General features: G+C 43.3%; 2 protein-coding genes across 3 annotated transcripts; one reads left to right on the forward strand and one right to left on the reverse strand.

Annotated features, from left to right (window-relative positions):
• Nucleotides 1–442: 442 nt before the first annotated feature.
• LOC147252268 (helix-loop-helix protein 15-like) lies at nt 443–1,756 on the reverse strand. Its single transcript, XM_086220521.1, has 2 exons — nt 1,561–1,756; nt 443–814 (listed from the first exon to the last, which is right to left on the reverse strand). The coding sequence occupies exon 2, from the start codon at nt 802–804 to the stop codon at nt 451–453; it is 354 nt and encodes a 117-aa protein (XP_086076647.1). The 5' UTR covers nt 805–814; nt 1,561–1,756; the 3' UTR covers nt 443–450.
• Nucleotides 1,757–11,244: 9,488 nt separating this feature from the next.
• LOC147252269 (NAD(P)H dehydrogenase [quinone] 1-like) lies at nt 11,245–13,163 on the forward strand. Of its 2 annotated transcripts, none has more exons than XM_086221276.1 (6): nt 11,245–11,402; nt 11,545–11,709; nt 11,798–11,928; nt 11,999–12,112; nt 12,184–12,285; nt 12,354–13,163. In XM_086221276.1, exons 1-6 carry the CDS (start codon nt 11,399–11,401, stop codon nt 12,651–12,653), a joined length of 816 nt encoding a protein of 271 aa, XP_086077402.1. In that variant the 5' UTR covers nt 11,245–11,398; the 3' UTR covers nt 12,654–13,163. The 2 variants fall into 2 exon arrangements, with proteins under 2 accessions (XP_086077402.1, XP_086077401.1); XM_086221275.1 differs by having other exon boundaries at nt 11,269–11,402; nt 11,542–11,709.
• Nucleotides 13,164–23,505: the final 10,342 nt, after the last annotated feature.

Below are 23,505 nucleotides of genomic sequence, written 5' to 3' on the forward strand. Positions count from 1 at the left end.
GAAACAGTGAAATAGTGTTCCAGTTTCAGGGTGTTCACACTGGCTTAAGACAGCGGTGACGTTCAGTCCCTGGTTGAGAGAAAACATCAGTGAGAGGGAAGAACTAGAAGTTACAGCCTGACCAATGTATGTGTGATTCTAGCAGCATCAAATCATTAGTCACAACTTCTGTAAAAGCAGTAAGTTTACATTTATGGAAGATACCATGTTGAGTTGGGGGGAGGGGGCAGTATGTTTATTTAGACCATGGCAATATAGAACTTCCCCAGATGTGGTTACCTGCTTGACGTTTGTAGTGATCATTACTGAGTCTCCTCAAAACAAATCCATCGGATGGAAACTTCCACTGGAGTCACAATGACAAAGAACAGTAATTCATAGAAAAAATAATTTCGGATTGGCGTTCAAGGATACGACTCGAACGGGTGTCCTGCGTCCCTCCAGCCTGGCCTACACGTCCAGCACCTGTCTGAGGTAGGAGATGTAAGAAATGGCCAGGCGCAGGATCTCTATCTTGGACAGCCTCTTGTCTGGCGGCAATGTCGGTAGCAGTTTTCTCAGTTCTGCAAACGCAACGTTAAAGGCCACCACCCGGATCCGCTCCCTGGTGGCGTGCGCGGAACGATACTTCTCTGTGGCGCGTCTCCTCCGCCTCCTCTCCTCCCTGCTCAGACCGGACACGTGCACCTGTTTACCCTCCCCGTGCACGTGCTCACACTGCACTTTTAAAGTGTCCAGAAGAGTCTCAGTGTCCGTCTGTGTCCAGTCGCCCTCTGACTGGTTCGGCTTCGGCCTGAGCATCATGCTCCTCCGACTGCAAGAAAAAAGTTATAATAAACTAACAAGAACCAGTTTGATTAAATCTAATTTGATTTAATCTCAGTCTTTTGGCCAAACACCAAAACAGCAGTGTTCACTGTAAATGTGGACTGGATTGAATGTTAAGAATCAGGTGTGAGATGTGTTCAGTGTTTGATGCTGAAATTATAAAGCTGATTACAGTATTTTATTATATCGGAATAAACACATAGGAATTGAGTTACTGGTCCCATCTGAGCCCGTGAGAAACAAAAGACATAAAAATGTGGGGGTACTCTGCCTCCCCCTAGTGGGGAATCTATCACTCGCCTGCAGCGCTGTCCGAGGTACTGAAGAGATGATGATGATGATGATGATGATGATGATGATGATGATGATGATGATGATAGATAGATAGATAGATAGATAGATAGATAGATAGATAGTCAGTCTATCAACAATTCACCAACAGTATCTCAGAAAATTAAATTGTGCACTATTTCTTTCACTCGTTTCAAAATACATTAATGACATAAGAGGAGCAGGTGGCGAAGAAGTAACTTCTCAATTTCTTTTCTCTTAATTGAGTTTGATTTTTGTTTTTCTTTTCAAAACGCTTTTAAAGAAAATAAACACTGTTATTACGACTGGGGCAGCTGAGTTGACACAGAAGATCCCACACATTTGGAATTGGCAGGCGAGTAAATACCGAGCGGAATTACTGTTGGATTTTAAAAATAAACATCTTTAATTTGCTCTTACCTTGTATATTCAAATAACCAAGCGTCAGACTGACGAAAGTGACATGTCTACGCTGCGCCCCCGTCTTCTGAAATTCACTCAGCGCCCATCAGCAGGTAAACTTTCTGTCTTTGTGTCTTCGTCCATGCTCGTTAGTCTCGGATTGGTTAAACCAGTTTTAGTTTGTTTTGCTCCTCATTGACAGTCCGGTGCCTTTCACCTCCTCCGGTCTTGGTTGATCTGTTCATCTTTTCCACGTAAGCTCGCTCGCCCCCCCCCCCCCCCCCCCCACACACACACACACACATATACACAAACACACATCTACTCACGTAACAGGAGCGCAGTGACGACACGCAGATAAACCGTGCTGCAAACTTCACTTTCGGATTTAGTTCAGGTGCGGATTCACGTAGTTCACCAGAACGAACTACTTCTGTCGCTCATGACGCCATCATGGATGGGATCCTTGTATTGTACTGAAGTGTCAAGTGGACTTCCGCGTCTAAATAGAAAAAAAACAAAAAACAAAAAACGCCTGAAGTTTGAATACTGTTGTCACAAAAATCCACAAAAACTAAATAGGTGACACAGCAGAAGCAGTTATGGTCTAAGAATGTGCTATAGGGAGTCTGCTGGCGCATGTTGGAACACACACACACACACACACACACACACACACACACACACACACACACATTTAACAACAAGTTACTAGATCAGCTAAGTTGCCAGTAGAGTATAATTCTAATACTGAGATCCAGTTTGTGTTTGTCAACTATGTGGACTTGAAGTTCTCGCACTTTATTTCTGACGTGCTTGTCTCGCAGAGGTAAATGCCAGCAGCGATCATTACTAACACAATCACCGCGTGTAAAGCACCAGAGGGCCCCTCCTCAGGGACAATAGAAATGGCCAGTTATAGTGTGGAGTCAGTGAGGAGGCTCTGATATAAGGCTAACATCATTATCCTCCCCTCCAAGCCACTAAAGCGTCTTTCTGCTGGTGAAAAACAGGGCCGGCGCAAGACTTCATGGGGCCTGGAGCAGAATTTTGTTGCCCCCACACTAATATTATTGACTAATTTCAATGCTTGTCTAACACACCCACCACCAATTATTCAGCAGTTCTTTCTTTCTTTTTTTCTTTCTTTGAATAGATTCCAAAATAAAAATGAAAATTAAAAATTTTGTTTCAGCACCTTATTCAACTGCAGACCTAAACAAATTTAATGCTTATAAACACCTGTTTTCACCCATCCATCCATCCATCCATCCATCTTCTTCCACTTATCCTGTCAAGGGTCGTGGGGGGCTGGAGCCTATCCCAGCAGCCTTCAGGTGAGAGGCAGGGTTCACCCTGCACAAGTCACCAGTCCATCTCAGGACCAACACATAGAGACAGACAACCATTCACACTCACAGTCACACCTACGGTCAATTTAGAGTATCAATCAGCCTCGTCCTCTCTTGATGTCTTTGGACTGTGGGAGGAAGCTGGAGTACCAGAGAGAACCCACACAGGAACAGGGAGAACATGGAGACTCACACAGGAACAGGGAGAACATGCAGACTCACACAGAAAGATCCTGTGATGGAGCCGGGACTTGAACCTGGAACCTTCTAGCTGCGAGGCCACAGTGCTGACCACTGCACCACCGTGCCACCCCTATTTTCATATGCACAACAACTATTTACACTCATAAAACTAATCAAAAATATACTTAGCCCTACAAAAAGGGAAAAAAAACTCATACGCTAAAGACTTTTATGTAGAAACCATCTCCCTGTTATCACGTTTACAATCAATAAAAAAAACATGCCAGTGTCTCTGCTCAGGTCTGGGGTCCTGAGTCGACAGTTCATGATTGTTGATAGCATTGATGCTATTGATGCTATTGATGCTGTTGATGCTATTGATGCTATTGATGCTATTGATGCTGTTGATGCTATTGATGCTATTGATGCTATTGATGCTATAGCTACGTGAGGTGGTCAAAGCAGTCGGAGCTCAGAGGTGACAGGCAGAAGGACTGAGATCTAAGTAAAGGAGCTTTGTGACATCACTCAACCCCTGGCCCCGCCCCTCAAACAACAAATACTTCAACATCTGAGCCAGTTATCTCCATGCTGGTACTCTCATGGCTTCCGTACCCCGTCGGGGGTCCTTGCTGCCACTGCTCTCCCTGCCCCCTCTTTATGCACATGGAGGGGCAGCGAGGTCCCACAATAGAGCCGCACGACCATAAATTAAGATGTCTTTTTGACAAATGTGGTTTTGATTGCAAATATGAGTCTGGGTCTCTTCCAAGTGAAACTGGACATCTGAAGAGTCGCTCTCTAAAAACAAGCTCTTGAGAACAAACAGCAGCATCATGTAAGGACAGTCAGGTCCTGTGGCCTTCGCTGCTTCTCATCCCTTCCTTTATTCTCTCCTCCCACTCATCTGTAACTATTCTCCTGGGTTTAATGCCTCGTCTGTCTCAGTCTGGACGCCATCTGTCTAAAGGCCGGAGCTGCAACCCTCACGTTTTCCTCCCTCCGATGAACATACATGCACAGTCTTGTGCTCTCCCACAAGGCTGCTTATAGTTCAGATGTTAGATTTTTTTTTAATCCCAGCATATGTTTTTTTTTGCATTTCAGAAGTGAAAACGTGACAGCACATGGTCCTGCTGCCTTCTGTCACGTCTATTTGGCGGTTTATGCGACCATAACGCATCACCAACACGTCTCGCACTGTAGATGCAAATGAACTGAATTACTTACATTCTAATTTGCTTCCACTTTTTTTTTTTTTCTCCCACCTCCTTCGTCCATTTCCTGTCTGTCTGGTTACCATCTGCTGTCATATTTTCTTTCTGCTGATTTGGAATCAGATGACATCTAATCAATCAGCTTTGTCACCATGGATACCATGGCAAAGAGGGAAAGGGGCGAGGTATTACTGCAGTAACTCCTTGTGGCGCATCCTCCAGATGTGAGGAGGACGAGGCGTTCCTTTGAAAATAATGTCGATGACAAAAGCATAAATATGGGTGAGATTAAACACAATCAAGCGTCGATCTTCCTGTGGTTGGAGAGTTTCATGACATTTACTAGTCTTTTAGGTCGGAACTTAATATTTTCTAGAATATTTTGTCATCCGTTTTGAATTATACTGACAAACAGTTTCCATAATACATCTGTAAGCTAAAAAAAAAAAAACAGTTTGTAAAGCTTTAAATCTGAGGGCAGTCCAATGAACTACTGAACAAAGACATGTGACCCCGAGAGGAACCAGGTGTCAGATGTGCAAATTTAGCAGAAAACAAGTTTTGGTTTGAGTGAAAGTGTGTTTAGTGTTAAGCAGTCCAAATTAGGCACATAGAATTCCAGCCAGTGACGGTTAAAGTAGAACAACAGCAGGCAGGAATCGATGGCGCCAACCTGAAACAATCAGGTCTGAACAAGTAGCTCACAAGAGGAACGCTGGAACTCTGAACCCAAGGACACAAACCAGGACAGAGGGCGGGGCAGACATGACTTAAGCCTCGCGTACACAAGAAGACTGACAAAACTGTAAAGTGACTAATGTGAGACATCTTCTCACAGCCAAAGACAAAGGGTCAGCATCTCACTGAGTATCACGTAAGAACTCTGGCAAGACTTTCAGGATTTTTATTTTAACTTTGGAAATTTGTCTTTGGGAGACAATGAGACACGGGTGCAACAAAGTAGGGTGGGTAATCGCGCAGGAGGGCAGGAGGTGGAGGATCTGAGAAACAACAGGCGGGAATCCAAATCAAAGCACGAGACAGGAATCACGAGGAATGATGAAAGTAAAAATAACAAAAAGTTTCAGATTAGGATGTGACAGAAGGACTACCTCTCCCCTCACCCGGCTCCTCCTCAGGCCAGGTCTCAGTTAGCTTGTCCTGGGCCACCTCAGCCATCTGTCCTGTAGCCTGCACCTCAACAGGCTAGTCCACGGCTCCCTGTAGCCGTAGACTGCCTGCAGCTGCTTCCCCTGAACCACCAGCATGCCACAGCTGTCTGGCCAACAACCAGGGTCAATCCCCTCTTGCTTCAGCTCCAAAACTAATGTCCTCGTTTGTCATGGATTCAGTCTCATCACATCAACTTTTTAGTTTGGTGTTTGTTGTCTCAGTTTTTAGTTTCTTTAGAAATATTCAAATCTGTCAGTTCTTTGGTGTCTTCCTGCCAGCTGCTTGGTTTTACAATTGGGTCCATCTGCCTCCACAACACTCAGACTTCTGTTTCATTCCAATTACTGTCACTCTTCACAACCTTGCTATAATTGACAACCTACACTGAAGAGTTCTTTTTAACACTTTGATGAGATTAATTAAGTTTCACCTCACGTGTTTTAGGTGAGATGTAGAGTCAAATTCTATTTAAATGATACTGCGATTTAAAGTTAATGTGTGAATACAGGGAGATTATTATTGAATGTACTTCATATATTTTAAAAGTGCCGTAAACTGTTTTTGAAGCTGATGTGGTGAGAAAAACCAAACTGTGTGGAAGTGTGTATTCAAAGCATTATGGGAAAGGTAGTTTTTGTCCTACAATCCAGACTCCTAACTGCTTATCATGTCTGCACGTGTAGCGACTTATCCTGCTGAGTTAGAGAGGCGAGTACAATTATTTTACATTATGAGGTTCTTGACATTCGTAGTACATCAACCTGCTGTACTTTGTTTCCATTAGCAGGGTTCATAACTGCGTATGATAGGCCATTAATTTCCTTTGAGAACCACCGTGATCTCTGTTGTGTTTGCTAAGCTCCTCCTTCCATCTGTTGTCAGTTTGATTTTTTTTTTTTTTTTTAAATGGACAGTGCGCAGGCAAAAACAAGCTAACGGGCTATGAGTGAGCTAAATAAGCAGCCCGCTCTTGCAGCTACACCGGAATTGTGCCAAGTCAACATTCCACATTCAAAGTGCTGGAAAAACAGACAAAATGTGATAAAGGCCGATTTCCAAAGGCATCCTTCCTCCGTGTGTTTGTTTGGTGCTCAGAGGTTCATTCATTCTGGCGAGGTTCTTTGATATTCAGGTTGAACCAGTACCTTTGCTCATTATCCTGCAGTTACTTAGTCAGCACATTATCATTTTCATTGTACAACTGTGACTAGTGAACTGTCACAAGGGGGAGGGGGAGGGGGATCTAAATGTTTCTTTTGTCCTCTGTTGGGGTTTCTATTGTTTGCTCTTTTCCATTCTTTGTCTCTTGTTGGTTTAGTTTTTTCTTCTGGTTTTGTTTCAGTGTGTTAAATCACATTGATTAAATATCATTTGTTTCCATTTACATACGCACAACTATAGAATTGCTAAAAAAAAAAGTATATATTGAAACTGAAAATCCCAATGGAGCCTAACCCAGCTGACACTGGGTGAGAGGCGGGGTTCACCCTGGACGGGTCGCCAGTCCATCGGGCCATCAGGGGCGATTTGGGGCTCAGCGTCTCGCCTGTTCCTTTTCAGCGCCACGTTATACATGAAACATTACCAAGTGCTTTGCAAAAGTGAAGCGTGATGCTTTACTTTATTTCAGTGGCGTAATCCCCTTGACTCCTTTTTAACAACAAAATAAGACATCTTTATAGCAACCTTAACACAATAGTTAACATTCATATCAGGCAGGTTCAGTTTTGCTTTCACGCTCGTGCTGGAAATTCCCAACTGTCGCGGAGAGATGAGAGTTGTGTAACTGAAGAGGAACTCAGGGGAGGGTAGATGAAGGAATAAACAGACCCTTTTTACAAAACAGATTTTATACAGAGAAACTTAAATGGGAAAAGTGGGGAATAGATTTGCTCAACAACTGTGAATAACACGAGGGAGTAGCTGCCCGGGTTTCTAATGAGCTAAAACGTGAGCCACTTAAAAACTTCAATTTTCTCTTTATTATACGACTACAACCAAGCATTACAGAGGACACCTGCTTGTAGCTCCTCAGAGCCGGTTAGTGGACAGAAACATACGCCGCGTTAATGCGACAAAGAAAGAATGAAACTTTTCCTTCAAGGTTTAATCTGGAAACCAGCACCGGCTTGCCTCTGTACGAGCTGCTGCGGCTACAGCCGAAATAAATATGCACAAGGTCATCCACATGTCTGTCATCCAGTTTGTTAACAATGTAATGCAGTGTTTCTCAGCTCCACACCGTCACAGTTCAGTGAACATCACTTCATCATATTGCCTGGAAGGGATTTTGGCTCCGTAAACCAAGCTAGGCTGACAAACAGAAAACAGAAAAGATATATAAACCGGAGAAGAGGGGGGAAAGGAGAACGAGGCTAGACCACGAGCATTGACGAAGATGAATTCTAGCTGTTAAATACCACTTCAATATACATATCAGCTCCGAAAAATAAGATGGAATATGTGAAAAGGGAAATAAGAAACACGCCAGAATGGAAAAAAGAAATCTTTATTACAACATTGCGTATACGCGCTCACACTTGTGGTGTGTGTTCCTGCTTATTTTAACACCATCTGTTGCCTCACTTGACAGCAACAGCTGACCCTTGTCTCCCATTTATAACTGAACTGAGGTCAGTTTATCGGTTTGATATTGGTGAGAACTGATTGAAACATCTGGTGGCAAACTTCTCCGTCTTTAACCACAGTATTACATCAAGTCTTGGGAGAGAAAGATTTCCCCGCACCTTCGTTCCCTGAGGCGTTGGTTTTTCTCCGTCATTATAATGAGAATCAAACTCTCCGTTTCCTGGATATTTGATGTACGGTGTGATTTGGTGACATTAGTTGTTTAATTGGGGAAGTTTTCTGTCCTAGTCACACTTTTCCATTCATTCTTAAGCATAAACAACGCGTGAACTGAAAATGAGCGTCTAAATGCATCTAGAAATCATAAATGAAGATATCAAAGCGACATTATGTCATATGCTCTTATTTCTCTGTGGGTGAGAGTGTGACGGATATAAAGGTGGCCAACCCACTTTACGTAGAAATTATAATTTTTTTTATTTTGACAATTTTCTGGTCCTTTTTCTGGATTTTTTTAATAAAGCTTTTCTCGCAGAAATTCCATTTAACTTCACATGGGCAGAAAGGTCAACAAAATATTACCACTGTCAAAACTTTCCTCAAAAAAAGACCATGATCAGACAGTCAGAATCAAGACAGTCCTTTTTTTTAAATGAAAAAACTAACAAAAACCCACATGATTGAAATTCTATTAGCAATCAGATGGGTTCCATCGCGTTGCTCTCTTGTTTTGAAAGGTTGTGTTCGAACCTCGTGGTCCCTTGGATCCCACTTAAATGACCCCTGAGGGAGAAATTATGACTCTATGAAAACATTATTTTGAGCAGAGAATGAAAGAAGTGCACGTCAGGTAAAACATATCATAATACAGCTTTAATTTAAGTCTGGAACCTGCAGAACACAACTGTCTGATATGAAACGGAGCTCTATTTCATAACCTTCTCCCCGAAATTATTAAACACAGCTGCTGGTAAGAAATAAGATATCCTCATTGCTGTTGCTCATATTGCTGCGTTACGACTCCTAATGGGACATTTGTCAGAGTAATTAAATAACTTTATCACGTGTCAAAAGTTCCGGCACCGTGAATGAAATTATGTTGAGGTTTAAACTGCTGGACCTGTTGTATTTATTAGTTTTGGCTCTTATAATTGTCTGTTTACTCACCTCTGATGAGGAAACTGAAGGTTAAGACATAAAATTACAATGTAATTTTACAAGAGGACTCTCTCCTAAACCTCCTCCAGCTTTCACGACTTCAATAACTTTTCATTCGTATCTTTGCCAGGAAGGAGCACTGAGCGCGTGCTGAAAGGTCACTGTAAATTTTGATCCTCTGTTTACGTGTGGTCATTCCGGTGATTAGATCAGTGACATTCATCTGTTAAAGGTCGCAGTTTGCACGCTTGTAAGTGACTCTTTCCATCTAGTATAGAGCCACAATTCATGACTCACCATCTGGATGGCTATCGGTCAACCTCCTCCAGCTCTGGCAGTGATTAAACCATAAACAGAGGAACATCAGCTTGGAATTCAAAAGAGGCCAAGGATGGTTGCCACCTGGTGGTCAATAAAAGTACTCTTTGTAATTAACCTGTGGTTCTGATGACATTTCCTCAAAGCAGTATGTTTACATAATTGAATGATTTCCCGGAGGCACGGTGGTGCAGTGGTCAGCGCTGTCGCCTCACAGCAAGAAGGTTCCGGGATCAAGTCCCGGCTCCAGCACAGGATCTTTCTGTGTGAGTCTCCATGTTCTCCCTGTTCCTGTGTGGGTTCTCTCTGGTACTCCAGCTTCCTCCCACAGTCCAAAGACATCAAGAGAGGATGAGGCTGATTGATACTCTAAATTGACTGTAGGTGTGACTGTGAGTGTGAATGGTTGTCTGTCTCTATGTGTTGGTCCTGAGATGGACTGGTGACCTGTCCAGGGTGAACCCCCCCCCCCCCCCCCCCCACCTCAAAGCTGCTGGGATAGGCTCCACTTTTGCATTATAAAACATTCTCTAATTTTCCTAAGGAAATATATTTTCCATTGCGTTTGAATTAGTCGAATTATTTCCAGATGTACTTCTCACAATGACCACATGATGGCACTGTGGATATTTTCCTGTTTTCGTTCATGCCTCACAAATATAGGTGTCCTTGTGTATACCTCTCAAAGCCACTATTAATCCATGCGATTGTATGAAAGTGAACTCCTTGGGGGTGGGGTTGTGTGTGTGTGTGTGTGTGTGTGTGTGGGGGGGGTCTTTCAATGTTTTTTGTCAAGACAGTTAATTATGTAGAGAAGAACAGATACCTGACACATGCAAAAGTACATGTAAATCATACTGATAACGGCAGGGTGCTACAGTGCTGCAACAAAAACAGCCTTGGATCATGTGACTCAACACATCACAAGCGACAAAAACATTCCTGCGAGCAACACACATGATCCTGTTGAGTCACGACAGAGGGAATGCAGCCAGCGGCTCCAAGTGACAGCCAATGCACACTTAAGACACCAAAACCAACATCTTTTGTAGTATGTGGGTAAAAAAAAAAAAAAAAAAAAAAAAAAGTAAATAAGAAGGATGGCAAGTGTGGGCCTCATAAACACCAGAATGCCTCAATTTTATTTTAAATTTGAACAAGTATCCAGTGGTTAGAGACCTACTAATCAATGAGTGACACACAGAAGAGACACCATATATCTGTCATGTGTGGCGTGCACGCATCCATGTGCTTCCAGTGTGTTAATATGTACCCCTCCTCCTCAAAGTTAAAGGACAAATGTGACTCAGGAAGGATTTTAGTAGCAGATGTGTGCCAGCTCATATTTGCCTTTGATGCCCCCACCCCTTCTTTTTTAAAGGGCATTCGTGAGGCAGCTTGAACGCCAACGATTGTTTCTGGAGCCACTAATAGCATAGCGAGAGAAGGATCACTCTCCCACATCTGCTTCTCATGGGTTTAAGACATCAGGAGCAGCACACAGTTATTAAACTTTTCTTCCCAGACAGACACAAACTCAAATAGCCACATGGTTACTGTCGAGTGGTACACAGACATACTTGGACTCTGTTTGGAGTAGGTTAAAATAAGAAAAGACATAAAATCGAAAGCTTGTTTCACTGGTAATATTCGAGTGGTTTAAACTCCTCTCTTCCTGGATGAAAGGAACGTGTGAGTAAACCCTTCAGTTGATTGACAACCTTGATTGCTGATTGACAGCATCTGTGTCAGGAAGCTTGCTGTATAAAACCTTGTGGCATGTTGCCAGAGTGTGCACAACAGTTTCCACTGACACGTGGGCTAATCTGAAACGTCTCTGCTCACAGCTGACAGCTCACGTCAGGAATGGGTGAGGTTTCTTCCTCTTATTTGCTGATAGTGTTTATCTGACGCTTTTGTTCAGCATCTTTTTTTTAAATAAATAAAACTGCCGTTTCCTCTACTGTTACCGATCTGATGTGCACTTAATCTTTAAACTCTTGGCTCAGCAGCAAAGAAAGTGTTGATCGTGTACGCTCACCAGAGCGCCTGCTCCTTCAATGCTGCTGCCAAAGATGCTGCTGTGGAGGTTTTAACTACTCAGGGTTGCACAGTGCAAGTGTCTGACCTGTACGCTATGAAGTTTAAAGCCACAGCTACTGCAGAGGACATCACGGGTACACAAACATCCTCCCTGACATTAAAACACTTCAATCTTGGCTCCTATCCGTCCTTCAGGAAACTCCTCTTTTTTTTGGCCTACAGGAGAGCTTAAGAATGCTGAGAACTTCCGTTACGCTGAGGAAACCAAACTAGCATGGCAGGAAGGGAAACTGTCCGCTGACATCATGGAGGAACAACACAAACTGAATGAGGCAGACCTCATCATCTTTCAGGTAAGTGTTCTGAGTAACACTGGTGTGGTGTTCAGGCCTCAATGTCAAACTAACAAGCTCTGCCTCTCAGTTCCCCATGTACTGGTTCACCCTGCCTGCCATCCTGAAGGGCTGGATGGACCGAGTGCTCACACTGGGCTTTGCCTACACACATGAGAAGAGATACAGCCAGGGAATCTTCAAGGTGAGGCTTGGATCTACAGCTCTGAAGGACCTGTCTTCCCCTACTGCCTATAACTGCTTCCTTCTACCCAGGACAAGAAGGCCATGCTGTCATTCACTACTGGATCTCATGAGTCCATGTTCAGCTCCAATGGCATCAATGGAGACATGAATGTAACATTGTGGCCACTTCAGGTAATCTAGATCATCATTCTTTCATCATGTCACTGCTTCCAACACCTAACATGTTCTCTGCTATGCAGAATGGCATCCTGCACTACTGTGGCTTCCAGGTTCTGGCTCCTCAAATCTTCTGGGCACCGGTTCACATTCCTGCCGAGGCCCGCAGCACCATGCTGGAAGCCTGGCGCAAACGCCTGCAAGGCCTCCTGGAAGAAACTCCGCTTTGCTTCACTCCATTGGACTACTTTGACGGGGAGAAGGGTTTCCAGCTGAAACCTGAGTTTCACGAGAAACACGCCAGCCAGCAGTTTGGACTGACGGTGGGAATCCACCTGGGCAAGCCGCTGCCACCCTTCAACCAGATGAAAGCTGGAATCTGATCTGTATAACTATCCATTAAAAACACTGACCTCCCATATTTGAATTGAGTCGCTCATGACAGTCTGGGCTATCGAACTAAAGCTTTGTCTTGCCGTGTGTGGCGGTTTACACCTAAAATTCTAGGGAATGTTTGGAGGTGGGTTATTGGGTATAATCAATCACTTAAGAGTTGACGTTTGCCTACACTGCAACTTTGAACAATAAAACAAGTGCATTGTGCCTCATTCATAAAAGCTTGCGCACAATTGTTCAGAAAGGCCTCTATGTAACTGGTTGCTCCTGGCCCCTTTTGTAACCCTGGAGGAGTGTCAGAGGTACACAAAAGATGCAAAGAGTTGACAAAGCTATTGGCGTTCTGTGTTCCCCTCAATTGAAGTTCTCATGAATGGAACCCCAAAGTTTGTATGGGGAAAATGTGCTATTCCAGTACGGCTGTTTTCTGTGTGAATACATGTCTGAATACATGAATTTTTAATTTGGGTGGTCAAATAAAAATAAACTCGAAACCACTTGCATTCAGCTCAAATTTCTCTTTTTTTTTTTCTTTTTTAAAGGGCTAGCATAAATAGTGTCATGTGAAACTCTGGTCAAAAACCACAGCGATTACAACAGGATGTAATCTCTATCCTTGAGCATTCATCACTTTTCTCCTAGAAAAACTTCTGTATAATGGAATTTTTTTTTTTCTAAATGTTGCCCATGTGTGGTAATGTTTAAAGTTGTTCTGTTAAAACTGTCAAGGCCTCTCTAATAGCTTTGTTGATGTAAAACGAAGAGCCTGAAGCGTTGGACTCTTCTGACCGGCTCATTTTCATTACAACTTTGCTCACAGTGCTTCCGTAACTCTCCCGAATGATCGCTATATTTTGGCTTCGTCCTGGGAGCTAAGAGTCCATCTCTGGCTCTGGCTGCTTTGAAGAAAAGTTTCCAGCTGAAGCCCATAAGAACAAGAGTACTGACAGTGGTAATCCATGTGGGGAACCACTCCTACAAAACAGATCAAAGCTGGAGGTTAGGACGAACACAGATCTTTGGGCTCAGCATCTTCAGTAAAGCTTATTTCATCTTTGAAGTTTTGAATGCTCGTGCATGATGGTTGTGTACTCTGTGTGTGTGTGTGTGTTTGTGGTTATTTTGAACAAATTGTCTTGCATGCCATCTGGTCTAAGTGTTTCAGCTCCTTGTATACAAAAGGTCGCTTGCATGCAGATTTGGTCTCTACACCAACTCTTAAGTGGCTGAGCACTTTTCCCAGAGAAGCTGCTTTTAAGAAATGGAGGAAATGAGTTGGGGGGGTGGGTGCACACTTAAGGAAATGGCCTTGCACTCTGATGTCCTGACAGCCTGAGACATGTTGGAACTTGACAGCTGGGTTTTCACAAGGTAGATCTGTTTGAGTAGCTTTTGAGTATAAAGTGGTGACATTTTTTTTTGTTTACAAGACTTGAGGCATTTGCAATCAGTACATCTTGACATTACTGTGGACGGTTCGAGGCTTGTATATGTATTGTTGTCCAGAACAGAAAGCCATAGCATGAGGGTAAGAATTCCCGGGTTTCGGAGCGTAGCGTGTTTATATATGTAAGAGTTAGAAGGCAGTCTCTGATCTGTCGTCCATCCGGCGCTCCATTGTCCATCCCAGTTCTCCCACCATCGCCGTAGGGAAGCCCATTTTCAGCTGGCTCAATGGCAGGAAGAGGGCACCGTGTTACCAGGCAGGCATTGTCCGGAAGAGTACTAAAAACACAAACCTTATCAACATTGAGCGAGGCAGGTGACAGTTTTTGAAAATGTGTGTGTGTGTGTGTGTTTGTTTTCTTATCTTTAAGGTCAGAAAGACTCTCAAGAGTACGTGGCAGATATGAAGTTGCAGACAGAGGCCAGTTAGCTTAGCTTAGCATACGAGTTAGTGTAGCGTGACGGGGTTAAGTAGCAAGCCTGGCTCTTTCTGGATGTGTCAAACTCAAAAGCTCACTAACTGATTTAAATTGATTTGTGCCAAATTATTTCTGCCTGAAACACTCAGGAGGCAGTACCAGGTGACAGTTTTTAATGAGGTCAACAATCACTTAAGTAAGGTTAAATGTATTTGGCGCAAGAGGATTCATCCCAAATCTGGCAGGACATGGAACGATCATTACCGGTTTTCTCTGAAAGGAGAAAGGTGAGAAAGGTGAGACCATTCAGACAGTCATTTCCTTAATGTTGATCTTCCTGGCAAAGCTCTGTGAACGTGATTAGTAGTTATGTAAGTAGAAAACAATGATGTAAATGACTCCCATGGAAAGCCCAGCAATCAAGGACTGGGAGGGATGAATTAACGGGTGGCCTAAACTACGCGTCTTCCCCGTAGACCTTCCTCTTAAGCTGTCAGGTTTTAAAAACTTAGATTCAAACACGATGTAAAACGATTGAACTGGAGAGCCCTGGAAAGTGTGTAACCCCGACAAGGTGGATAAAGTGTCACCAAAATACTGTACATTCATAATCCAAACCACCAAATTAGGTCCTCTGGATCCAGAACAAGATCAACACCATCTCTGGGAACTTAATACCGAACCCTCTCAATTAAAATACATCAGAACAGGAAGCTAAAACATTCTTCTCTCAACCACTTCAAATTGGATTCAAGGAATACAATCAATAAAAATCTGGGTTCAAAAAACTACAGCTAATAACTCTATCCTGCCATTTACCCACAATCGTTTTCAGGATTATTATTTTCCAGACTGTTTCCAAAAGTTAATCACTTGTTACTTGTAATATTAGCAGAATGAAAGAAAAGATACAGTGATCACATTTACCTCCGATAGCGTACTTCCCCAAATAATTATTACTAAAAAAAAATAAGATGTCCGTGTATGTGAGCATGTCATTCCAGTCTCACGTCCGCTCAATTCCCTGTAAGTGAGGTGTGATTTGAGTGATAGATTCAATAAAGTTGGGCTGAGCCAGATGTGTCGGGTGACTCGCGGCTGTTTTGATTGGGTCTTAAATGGGTGTCTGTGTTTGCACCAGATGTCATAGGGTTAACAACAGGCTGGCCATTAAACACCCAGACCCACAACAGAGGTGGAGATTGTAAAATGTAGAAGAAAAGAGACTGGAGGTAGACTGAAAAATGAAGCAAATTATGTATACAATCCATCCTTTCACTCTTTCAGGGGCTGCATTAAAGCTCCATCAATTATACCTCACCAGAAAACCACAGCTTGTCCAACTTGTGTGTGTGTGTGTGTGTGTGTGTGTGTGTGTGAGAGAGAGAGAGAGAGAGAGAGAGAGAGAGAGAGAGAGAGAGAGAGAGAGAGAGAGAGGCACATTTCGGGGCAGTTATATTAAGATTGGCAGCAGGAAAGGTTGTAATGAAGAGCTACTGGCTCCCCAAACTGCTTTCTATTTTAACTGAAGCTCCAAACCCCACCACCCCCCCGGCTCCCCTTTTACCTCCATGTGACAGTGTGTCCATTGTATGTTCCCCATCATTACGGAACTGAGGAATTCACTCCGACATCTGAACACAATCAACTCCAAAAACTACACCAATCACCGAAGCCTCTCTGTCTATCTCTCAGCGTGTGGAAAAGGTTACCGCAAACCCCGTTAGAGAGATAAAATATGACACTGATAGTTCGACGCTGAAGTTCTTCACTGAGCGAGATTTACTTTAGAAAATAACCTGCAGGACCGCAAACATGAGTCACTGAACTAAATATGTCAGTTTGTTCTGTCTTTGGCGTGACAGGACATAATGCATTTTTATGGCTTTATTTTCTCATCGTTTAGAGCGCTAACGTCCCGGCATGAGAATCTTGAATGTGTGCGTGTACGTCAAAGGTAAATCTCTCAGGATATTGCATTGGTGATTGCAACCTTAACAGCTGCATATAAAAAAAAAAAAAGAATGATAAAAAAGATTGGACCACCACAGCTGCAGAGGAACATGGCCAAGCTTTGGTTCTTTTACAATGGCCAAAATAGGAGAGAACAACACGGGTGAAAAAACTAACGATAATAATAACAATCACTGCCTCCTTCCTCTTTTTATGAACCTCTGCAGGATATGTCTTTCTTTTCATCCTCATCTCCGTCCTTCTTTTGTGTGCCTCTTCTCCTCTCACCAGTGTGAACGTACACAGGAAACTTTTGCCACTTTTTCACACACATTTTGCTCATTAGCGAGTCACTGGGGGTGTTTTTCCTACGGGAACCAGTTGCACAAATCAGGTTCCTGACAGCTACTTCAGGTCAGCCTGCTTGTGACTGAGTCCAGGGAAGTCTGCACTTTGCGATGCAGAGGGCCTGCCATGGTAGTTTTAATAGATGAACGGACAACGAGATCCATCGTGGTCCTGACGTATAAAGTGCCTGGTCCTGGGAATTTGTGGATCTGTATCTTATTTACAGGCGGGGTGTGTGGCGAGGAGGTTTTGGTGGTTTGGGGAGTCGGAGCGACAGGGGTTAAGACTGCTGTCAGCCATTAAGCTTCTTTTTAAATCCTTTTTATATTTTCTATAATGAGAAGCAGATCTCTACTTACTGCACCCAAGCCTGGGCAGAGAGGCAGACCCACGGCGAACAAACTATATCCTGCCACTCACTCCTTCCTTCCTCTTTGTTTCAGCCTGTCACTCGTTCTCAGCTTTTGTTTCATGCAGCTGATGCTTCTCTCGGTGTAAAAGACGAGGAAATGTTTTTGGCTCGGAGTGACAAATCTAATGAGACAATGAAGAAATGAAAAGGAGAATCGGTGCCCCTCGCTACGAGCTCCAGGCCTACAGGGTTCAACTCCAGATGCTTTCTTGGGCCGCCACATCCTGGCTGTTATCCCCCCCTGCAGTGACACATTCGCTTATGTGATCTGCAGGGAAACCATGAATAGGAACCACCTGGTATCAAGAGAAATGGCCTGAGGTTATTTTTCATCACACGCTGCTTTGGTGATTCTTGATCCATCATTTTCTGGTTCACAAGATTTTGTTAATGACATGATGTTTACTGTATTCTCTTTTTTCTCGACCCAGCTAGTATTTTTTTGCATGGGTTTGTTTGAGTACTGCAAGTTGTGTTTACATCCAATAAAGCCTGCCATGTTTGGTTTTCGGTCTGTGCTCTTCACTCTGGAAAATCTTGACATTTCTTGTTTGTAATTGGAATGTCATTCTGTGTATGTTACATGGGCTTGTTTACCATTGATGTAACTATAAACTAGATCCACCTATGGTACAACAAACTCAGAGAACAACCACGTTTAAGGTCTTTACAACAAGCACATAAAAAATACGACAATGAAATACATGCAGAGAGATAAAACGCACAAACCAAGACCTCCACCAAGGCAATGTAAAAAAAGAAAGTAGCTTCTTGCCATGTTAAACAGTTCTGCCCACAGTTTAATGGGTTTTTCCTTGACCCGTGTTCCATCCTTCGACCAAGCTTTTACATCATCCTACTGACAGCAAGACAGAGCAGCAGTGATGAGGCTAAAAAATAAGGCAAACGAAAGGTTAACATTGGCCGTGAGCTTAATAGAACACAGTTCAAGGACGATTAAATGAAGAAAAGAAGGGAGATTTTTTAAATCTGATGTCCTCGGGGATGTTTTTATGAACTTCTTGGCCTTGGCTGCAAATTCTCCATGTTTCCTCCTGTTTTCAACTGAGACTCTGGAACTGATAAAAGATTTCAACATATTTTGATGTCACTATCCATGGACCCCTCCCTCAAACTCTGGGCACTGCACTAACTTGGGAATAGGTGGAGTATTTTGAGGGAGTGTTGAGACCAGGCCCGGATAAACTGGTGGCTTTAGGAACACCACAATTAGACAATTGTTAGATACCCAAAGAGGTTGCAAAATATTTCTGGGTTGGTATTACATTGCACACTCATTCCCAGGAATTCATGAGGGAGAAATGGAACATTTGGTCAAGCTGTCCAGTTGTGGGTGAAAGGACTGGGGTGATGAAATGAGTTATAGAAACAGTAAAATGAGATAAAAACAGCAGCACTTTCAGCACAAGGGCACAAGGCGGGGTTGCGTCGATCGGTGGTTCTTAATCTGAGGTCGTGCTGATGGGCAGAGATACGTTCATATAATGTTCTTACATTCTCAACCAGAGAGAAACAGTAGCTACCTTCATAGCTTTATAATCTAGTCGGAGACTTAATTTCCTCGACCTCCTGTCTGCACGTGCAGCTGTGAATGCTCTTATTTATTCACACTCAGACCTTGAGAGGTGCAGTGATATGCAGAGTAGAGAAACAGGCCAAGTTCAGATGGTCAGCCAATTATCCCGAGCCACAGGCTCACGAGGCAACACCTGCTGGTAAACAGTGACGCTGTACCGCTTCAGGCGTCTCCAAAACACAAGCGCATTCTTCGCAACATTGCTGATGGAACATTTTTCATGTACCATGACAGGACAATAGGGGTGAAAGTTAGCAACCCTATCTGTGAACTTCGTGTCAGCAGCGTGTTGTAAAGCACACATCTGGAATGTTGGGATAGGATTACTGAATTAGAGCTAAATCCCCCGGGGAGTGAAATGAGACTTTCTCTTGCAGCTTGTGGACAGATTCTGTCATTCAACAATCTATACTGGACTCTTACTGTCCCCTGGAGCAAGACGTTTCCTCAACTATTACCCATTTTCTGAATAATCCCACCTGCGTGTGTGTGTGTGTGTGTGTGTGTGTGTGTGTGTGTGTGTGTGGATGAGATGAAATGGGGGGTGAGAAACCTGTACGGCTTAGAGGAAAAACAGAACTCGCTTTTTGTTTGAGTTCCCGCTGCATTCAGGGATGACAGACGAAGTCAATGGAGTGTATGCGTCACAGCTGGTCATGGTCAGCAGCTGAGCAGGAAGAAACTGACAGATTCATTTGAGTCGGACGCAGACGAGAGGAGAACGTGAGAACCTCGCAAGACAATGCAAAGGGTGAGATTTTAAAGCCCCTAAATCAATATTTTTAGATTATCAATGGAATAAAGGACTGTTTTTATGTGAGGGGTGAGAACCCACGATGAATTATCACCACCTCCACAGTTCCCCTCAACTCTGTGGAGCACTGTAAAATCTTCCAGCTAATTGTTTTGGTTTTACAGGTGGACACATTGACATATCCACCCCTAGAGCTCTCGTCCATGAAGTTTCCAGTAGCAACCTGATCATAAATAACATTTTCAACATAAATACAAAAATAAATTGAGCAGCTAGATAGTGAACATAATTCATAAACAGCATGAAAGGCAGATTTTTCACTTTATGAGTTATAGTGAACCACACAACCAAAAAAAAGGGGGGATTTTTGGACAAGGAGACAATAAGTATGCAAAGTGATGTTTATTTCAGGCTGCAGTGTGTGGCGCTGGTATGAAATGTGTTAAAATTGCATCACAGCGCTACAGAAAATTACCATAATGGCAAACATCAGGTTTTTTTTTTTCAACCTGGACCTAATTTTCCTTACTATATTTTTTTCTGGGTTCGTGATGGAAATAACTTTTTTTTTTTTCAAATGCGTTCCAGTATGGAGAAAGAGCAGAGCTGAGCTGCCTGCAGCCCCAGAGGATGCTGTAATATAATTAAATGGGGCAACTGGCTATCATCAAATTATAGCCACAAAAAGTGTGTGTTTTCACACTGACGGACTCAGATTGTTGTTATAATTGTCTGACAACTTAATTGAATGAAATAATGAAAGTGTCGCAGCCCGACTCTCCCCTGTCGGGACAACGTTTGCTTCAGGACGAGGTACGTCGAGTTTGTAGTCGTCTTTAAATGGCAGTGGTGATCCTGGTCAAAATGGTCCCTGCAGACCAGAGGGTGACAAGGAGCAGTGTATCGACGGGACATTAGCATCCATTTGTAGCACAGCTAGCCACCATTGCAGCCTGTTCGCATCAACGACTCAAGTCACAGGAGATTTCAGAACGAGACTTTTTCCCTGAGTGAGAGTTGGACACAGACCACAACAAACACAAAGCCTCAGATACGCATTTCTGTTTCCTTTCAGCGATGCCGCAGTCCTGAGAAGTAAGGGTGGTTTTCTACCATCGTTGCTGTGGACTAATTCGATCAGCCCTCGAGGCCGGAGCTGGAGGCTCCTGGGCAGTAGCCCGGTTTGCCTTCTTCACCTCTGCTCGTTAGAGTGTGTCCCAACATTTACCTAACCCGCGATCTCTCCCTAACCTTAATGTTTTTTTGCTCCAGCAAGAAATGAAACCTGAAATTACATTGGAGTCCCATGAACATCATAGTGTTTCACAACATTAACTTGACAATGTTTCTCAAACTTTCACTAAAGGTTCTTGTGCCTGATCAGACCGTAACTGTGTTAACACATTAGAAAACATTATTCTCCAACAGTGGCTGACTGTTGTCAGTGAATGAGGTGGAAGTTTTCTAAACTCTTGAAACTCGTAACATTGGGTTGTTGAACCAGAAACGTGTGTGTGTGTGTGTGTGTGTATGTGTGTGTGTGTCTGCCACAACAAAAAATTCCTACCTGACTTTCTATCGTCATTGTTTCCCGCTGTGCTGACATGTCACTTTAACAGATGTCGAGCTGCTGCCTCGTAACGTTCGCAGGTCATTTCATCAATTTCTGTGAGATCAGGTTGGGTTCTGCAGACGGAAATGTTGACATATTCAGTGTCAGGCCTCTTGTGCATGAACTTTCCAGCAGCAACAGGAAGCTGTTTTCAGAAAATAAATAAATCAGGGTTGGGTCACTATACAGCAGGCAAGGTTAGTGACATAATTCAGCATCTCGAAGGAAAAAGCGCATCAGGCCTCTCCAGCTTGCCGCAAATCAGTGGAGAAATAATCTGTCACACATAAAGAGGGTTTTTTTTGTTTTGTGTTTTTTTTTTTTTTCCTGGCGTGCATGTTTTGACTTTTTAGCTTTTCTCAGGTTTCACACACTTTTATGGGCTGGTGTTAGGGATGCTCTGTCAATGCGAGGAATGCCTCGGCTGCAAGAGCGACGCAGCAAACATGCACCTGCATGAACACATCCCAGAGGGACACAAAAGATCATCCCATCAACAGCTTGTGGAATATCATCAGTGACACAATGCTCGCTTGAAAACCTCAGACAAAGTCCAATTGCAAAGGATCTTTTTTTTCCTCTCTGTCTCCTTTTCTACAGGTTCATTCCCCTCCCTGACACCCCTCCGCCCGATCTCGATCCACTTCTGCCGCTCAATCCTCTCACATACACGTTCCCTCAGGAATAATTGGCGATGAATATTTAATTCGGTGCCAGATTAGTGAGGTTTGAAGAGCAGAGGAGAGGGAGGGCAGGGGAGATGTTCAAGGCAGGAGGAAGAGACATGCTTGAGAATGAGCTTGAGTGGGACCCTCTGAATGGAGATTTGCACAAAAATAGCATGTGTCTGTCAGACCCCCCAGTGGGACGCAGGGCTCGACTACAATAGAAACACAAGTCATTAGCAATAACTCTCTCAATCTTTTCCCCTCTGTTTTCCTCTTCTCTCTCTCTCTCCCACACTCCTACCAGCCACCCACCCTCCCTCCTCCTTTTACGTCACCACCACTCTGTTTCCCTCCTGCTGTCTCCCACCCTTTTCCATCTCCTTATCTCTTGATCCTTCTGTTTACCCTGTATGTGTAATGAACTTGGCTGCGTCTTAAATTTTCGAAGAATGGTGGAGAGTAAAAAGCAAAAGGTCACAGCAGGAAATTCAATGCGTTTGAATAATGAACGCAGAAAAGTCTGCACCGACACAAATAGAACAAAAAATCCGCAGCTTTGTTTTTGTTAGAACTTCTGGCCAGCAGAGTTGTATTTTAGACCAAAATCCCAATTTTGTCTCAGAGGAATTAGCAACCCCAATCAAGATAAGAGTATTTAAAATAAACGGTGGAAACCATCAGCGTGAGCAAAGAGAGGAGGGACTCCTCTCCAAAAACTGGCAGACACACAATAGGTATCCTGGACAGACGAATCAATGGAAGAGCAGAACACTGAGCAGCGATGAATTGATAGAGCGAACTAACCAAGCTCTTACCAGCCCTACAAACCAAGCCGCATTAGCAATCCTTCAGTGTTCAGTTCCTGAATCTTCTCTTTTGCCCTCTTCGTTCGTCCGGAGGGAAACATGAACTTCTTTAGTAGAAAAAGCCTGGTTTATTCTTATGCCTTCTGCAGTAACCTACAGCATAAATTCATGTGGATGCAACTGCAGTAGCCTAACGTAGCTTAAAGTAGCCCCCAGCAAAATATAATCCCAACGTCAAAAAACACATTTTCCGGAACACTCCTAACTGTTCCTTCACTTGTGTGATTTTTAAATTGAATTCAACACAACATGAACCGGAGTGAGGAACTTTTGAGTGAACGAGAAAATCAGCTCTGCTTCAAGCGTAGGTTTGTAGATTTATTTATTTAAGTAGAACAGGGATGGTGCATATTGATAACATTTACATGTAAATATGCCAGATTATAGCCAGTGGCTAATTTCCATCTTTAGTCCCTGGGGGCAGATTGATGTACAGTACGGTAATACAATCATATCTAAGGTACGGTAGCTTTGATGTCATTGTTTGAAGAACACAAAGAAAGACGCGAGGTAATTCAGAAACCCCACTTTGTGTTTTTGAAGTGGAATGAAAAGCATCACAGACTCTCGAGTGCAGTCGTATCAGTTCTGGAAATGGAGTTTTTTAATTGTTTGTTCAAGTTGCAGGGACACAGAGGGAAAAGCTCAATTTCATATCCAGTCCCTGGGAAGGAGAGTCAGATCAAGAATTATGGCATCAAATGTTAAAGAAGTGAGAAATGACTCGGTGTAAAGTGGTTGACAGTTGCATCACACAGACGCGA

This window comes from Aulostomus chinensis, chromosome 12 (assembly GCF_037954235.1).
Source record: "Aulostomus chinensis isolate RoL2024-O1b breed Wild chromosome 12, RoL_Achi_v1.0, whole genome shotgun sequence".
Classification (NCBI taxonomy): domain Eukaryota; kingdom Metazoa; phylum Chordata; class Actinopteri; order Syngnathiformes; family Aulostomidae; genus Aulostomus; species Aulostomus chinensis.

What these genes read in the sequence shown, in the direction of transcription:
- LOC147252268 (XM_086220521.1), bottom strand. Translation starts at nt 804, where the DNA reads ATGATGCTCAGGCCGAAGCCGAACCAGTCAGAGGGCGACTGGACACAG.
- LOC147252269 (XM_086221275.1), top strand. An exon ending in TACTGCAGAGGACATCACGG is followed by an intron (nt 11,710 to 11,797) that starts GTACACAAACAT and finishes TTTGGCCTACAG; the next exon opens with GAGAGCTTAAGAATGCTGAG. An exon ending in CAGACCTCATCATCTTTCAG is followed by an intron (nt 11,929 to 11,998) that starts GTAAGTGTTCTG and finishes TCTGCCTCTCAG; the next exon opens with TTCCCCATGTACTGGTTCAC.